The sequence below is a fragment of the Cynoglossus semilaevis genome, chromosome 17 (assembly GCF_000523025.1).
Source record: "Cynoglossus semilaevis isolate Cse_v1.0 chromosome 17, Cse_v1.0, whole genome shotgun sequence".
In the NCBI taxonomy this organism is placed as follows: domain Eukaryota; kingdom Metazoa; phylum Chordata; class Actinopteri; order Pleuronectiformes; family Cynoglossidae; genus Cynoglossus; species Cynoglossus semilaevis.
In genome coordinates, this window is record NC_024323.1 from 7,606,204 (window position 1) to 7,609,904 (window position 3,701).

General features: G+C 41.0%; 1 protein-coding gene and 1 long non-coding RNA gene across 2 annotated transcripts in view; one reads left to right on the forward strand and one right to left on the reverse strand.

Moving 5' to 3' along the window:
* Window positions 1-1,490, reverse strand: part of LOC107989873 (uncharacterized) — a 13,817-nt gene extending 12,327 nt beyond the window's left edge. Inside the window, exon 1 of the long non-coding RNA XR_003052360.1 lies at window positions 1,405-1,490. This is a non-coding gene — a long non-coding RNA (uncharacterized LOC107989873). The remainder of the gene's footprint in view (window positions 1-1,404) is intronic.
* The window catches only part of dhrs7b (dehydrogenase/reductase (SDR family) member 7B), a 3,074-nt gene continuing 746 nt past the window's right edge, over window positions 1,374-3,701 (forward strand). Inside the window, exons 1-6 of the mRNA XM_008329771.3 lie at window positions 1,374-1,509; window positions 2,108-2,278; window positions 2,436-2,554; window positions 2,871-3,081; window positions 3,152-3,244; window positions 3,344-3,496. Coding sequence (XP_008327993.1) covers window positions 2,125-2,278; window positions 2,436-2,554; window positions 2,871-3,081; window positions 3,152-3,244; window positions 3,344-3,496 — 730 coding nt within the window. The 5' untranslated portion in view covers window positions 1,374-1,509; window positions 2,108-2,124. The remainder of the gene's footprint in view (window positions 1,510-2,107; window positions 2,279-2,435; window positions 2,555-2,870; window positions 3,082-3,151; window positions 3,245-3,343; window positions 3,497-3,701) is intronic.

Consider the following 3,701-nt stretch of genomic DNA (forward strand, 5'->3'; position numbering starts at 1 on the left):
AGAAATGAACAGACCAGCAACAGAAGTCAACCCAACAAAAGGCCAAAGCATGTATGTATCATTCTTCTTCTTTTTCTTTCGGCTTTGTCCCTTTTTTTCCAAGGGTTGCCACACTAAATCACCATTTTCCATTTCTCCCTGTTCTCTGCATCTTCTACTATGACTCCAACTATCTGCATGTCCTCCCTCACTGCATCCAAATACTGTATGTCCTCTTTGGCCTTCCTCTCTTTCTCCTCCCTGGTAGCTCCATCTCTAGCATTCTTCTACCAATGTATCCACTGTCCCTCATCCACACACGTCCAAACCATCTCAATCTGGCTTCTCTAGCTTTTTCTCCAAACCTTCCTGTCTGTGTTGTCCCTCTAATGACCTAATTCCTGATCCAGTCCATCCTTGTCACTCCTAAAGAGAATCTTAGCATCTTTAACTCTGCCACCTCCAGCTCCGCCTCTAAACCATACATCATGGCTGGTCTCACCACCGTCCTGTAACCCTTAGCTGACACTCTTCTATCACAGATCACTCCTAACACTTTTCTCCAGCTGTTCCATCCTACCTACATTCTATTCTTCACCTCTCTGCCGCAGTCTCTGCTGCTCTGAACAGTTGATCCTAGGTACTTAAACTCCTGCACCTTCACCACCTCTGCTCCTTGTAGCCTCACCATTTCACTGTTTACATGTTGTCGAACAAATGCAATTTTTCTACATGGCAAACTCTTTTCTCTGCGCCTTTACACATCGCCATTTTGCAACCATAACAGTCCGCTATTACCGCTTCCTTCAGCTTTTAAAGGGCACGGATGCGCCTCGTTATCCAATCACAAGCGTCCTGCACGACACCAGGTGATAGCTAATTAGTATCATTACTTTATAATTTATTATACCAAAATGTGACTATACTTTGGCCATATCTATACATTATTTGAGTTATTCATCTGACTTTCGTCTGATTCTCATCTGTGAATTTTAGCCTTTGTTTTTCTAGCTGCCACTGCCCGGGGCATCTGTTCATATCTTCTGCCCCTGCAGTCCGTTTACTGTACAGTTTGAAATGTTCATTGAGAGACGTTTTGTTAGATACCTTGTTACCTCCCTCTTGCCTACTCATTCTGACATCTGCACAGGCGGCGACACACCCCTGTTACCCCTTTGGTAGCTATTTCTACACACCCGAGGAAGAAGATGTACAGTATGTAGTTGCATTATCAACAGTCGTCCACGTGGAGGCATCCTTCATGTCGTTGAAATCTAACATGAATAGTTACTATCGGTTGTTTTTATTGTCAGCAACATTTTTTTTTACTAAAATCTCTATTTTCAAACAGTTTACATATTTTTATTCTTTTTTTAGAACAAGTCTTAAGAAATTACGACTTTCCCCCTCTCTTTTTGGTTTTACCTTTTTTGTGCTTCCGAGTCGCCGTACGAACTGGACGTGCAAACTGAAATCCCCACAATTCACTGCGTCAAACAGCAGGAAGTGCCCTGACAGTAGAACATCAAGGTTTGTGCGTTTCTCCGTTTTATATCTTCACCTTTCGTATTGATGTTGATGCAACAATTACACTGTTAAAGTGAGGGAAACATCTAAACAGTTATGTTATTAGGTTTGTTGTTTTCTTGACGTTAAGGCTAACTAATGTTAGCATCACATCGTTAGTCCACACCTGGCAGTGTAGACTTTGTTGACAAACGTTGTTACATGTGTGATGTTTTTGAGTTGTACAACTATGTAACGTCGTTTCTTGTGGATAATTTGTAGTACATGTATAAATCAACACAAACCGGCTTCAAGGAACCCGATAGCTTCGGTACCTTTTCTCCATCCTTCAAACATGGAGCTTTTTGAAGAAAACAAAAGTCAAAGCTGGTGAAACATTTAAAAATTACTGTTTAAATGTGAAGATTTTTGAAAGCAATTTGAGTCACATCAATGGAAGCACGCCTTTATTGTAGATATTACTAGTTTATAGTTTAGTTTAAAGACCAAATATTAAAAATAAGCAGGAGCAATTAGAAAAATAACCACAATTGTCATTTTCTTAACATATTTTGAGAATTTGATTTTGTACATTAATACCTTACATAAATACAACTTGCAGTCAGAAGATTACCGGTCATGGAGCGAGTGCTGACAGGAGGGATGATGCCACTGATGTTGGCAAGTGTTGGGGTTTTGGTTTTATATCGAGTCCTTGCACGCCTCAGATCGGTAGTTTCTCTGCAGGATGCTGTGGTGGTCATCACAGGGGCCAGCTCTGGACTGGGCAAAGGTCAGGCTCCTCTTTTTGTTTTACGCTTTTCACCATTGGTTGGACCATTTCAGGTGCTAGCATGTCCTATCTTTGCTTTTGACCATTGGTACATTTCAGGTGCTAGCATGTCCTATCTTTAAACCAATCAATGACTTGTTGTGATTTGTCTTCACAGAATGTGCACGTGCCTTTCATGCTGCCGGTGCACGCCTGGTGCTATGTGGTCGTGACGCAGGCCGGCTGCAGGAAGTGGCACAGGAGCTCACAGCGAGGTCAGCAGACACACAGAAGAAGGTAGTTACAATTGATTAATTAATTTGAAAAGAAGACTTTTTAAAAAAACAACTACAGTTTTTAATATTGACAATACTGTGGTGAGATCATTTGTTAGTGTAGGTGTAAAGCCAAACCATTTTGGATACAAATGAACAGAAAGGATATATCCACTGTAGAGCATGGTGGTGTAGCAGCTTGGTCTGGGGTTATTTTTCTTCAGCAACAACGGGGAATTTGAATTTCAAGGACATTGTGCTTTAATACTGTTCATACTGAGTTCACTCTATATTTGTGTGCAGTCATTTATTCATTTTTTTTCCTCTTTCACCTTTAGACTCACCCTCCCTGCACTGTGATCTTTGACCTGGCCAACACAGACACAATGGACAGAGCTGTAGAACAGATCCTTAAATGTCATGGACGAGTGGATGTCCTCATTAATAATGCCGGAGTCAGTTACCGTGGTAACATACTGGACACCGATCTCTCTGTGCAGCGGAGTGTTATGGAAACAAACTACTTTGGACCCATTGCTCTGACACAGGGTGAGTGACAGATTCATACTTGAAAAAGAAGAAGTCTTATTATTTATGCAGGATCTTTCCTCTATCACAGCTCTGCTGCCTGCCATGGTTAAACAACGTAGTGGTCACATTGTGGTAATCAGCAGTGTTCAGGGCAAGATCGCCATCCCATACAGATCAGCCTGTAAGTTTGGTCTAATAAATTGTAATTAAAAAAAAAGACATTTAATGTCTGCCAGGATGAAATTAACATTGTCTCTGTATTTCTTTCAACACTGTTTAGATGCAGCCTCTAAACACGCCACCCAGGCCTACTTTGACTGTTTACGTGCAGAAATAGATCACTACGGGATCCCAGTCACTGTCATCAGTCCTGGGTACATCAGAACCAACCTGTCAGTGAATGCTGTCACTGGAGATGGATCCAAGTACGGAGGTGAGAATGTGTGGAAACTAGTTTCAGATGTAGTAAAAACAAACAAACAAAAAAAAGATGTTAAATATACAAAGTTTTCCAGCTGAAATCCTTGAAGATCTCCTAAAGAAACAGCTAAAAGATTAAAACATAAGTACATGAAATGTTTAGGTCATCAGCCTAGCAACGCTGAAATGAAACCAGTACCTAAGCAGTGTGTTTGGAA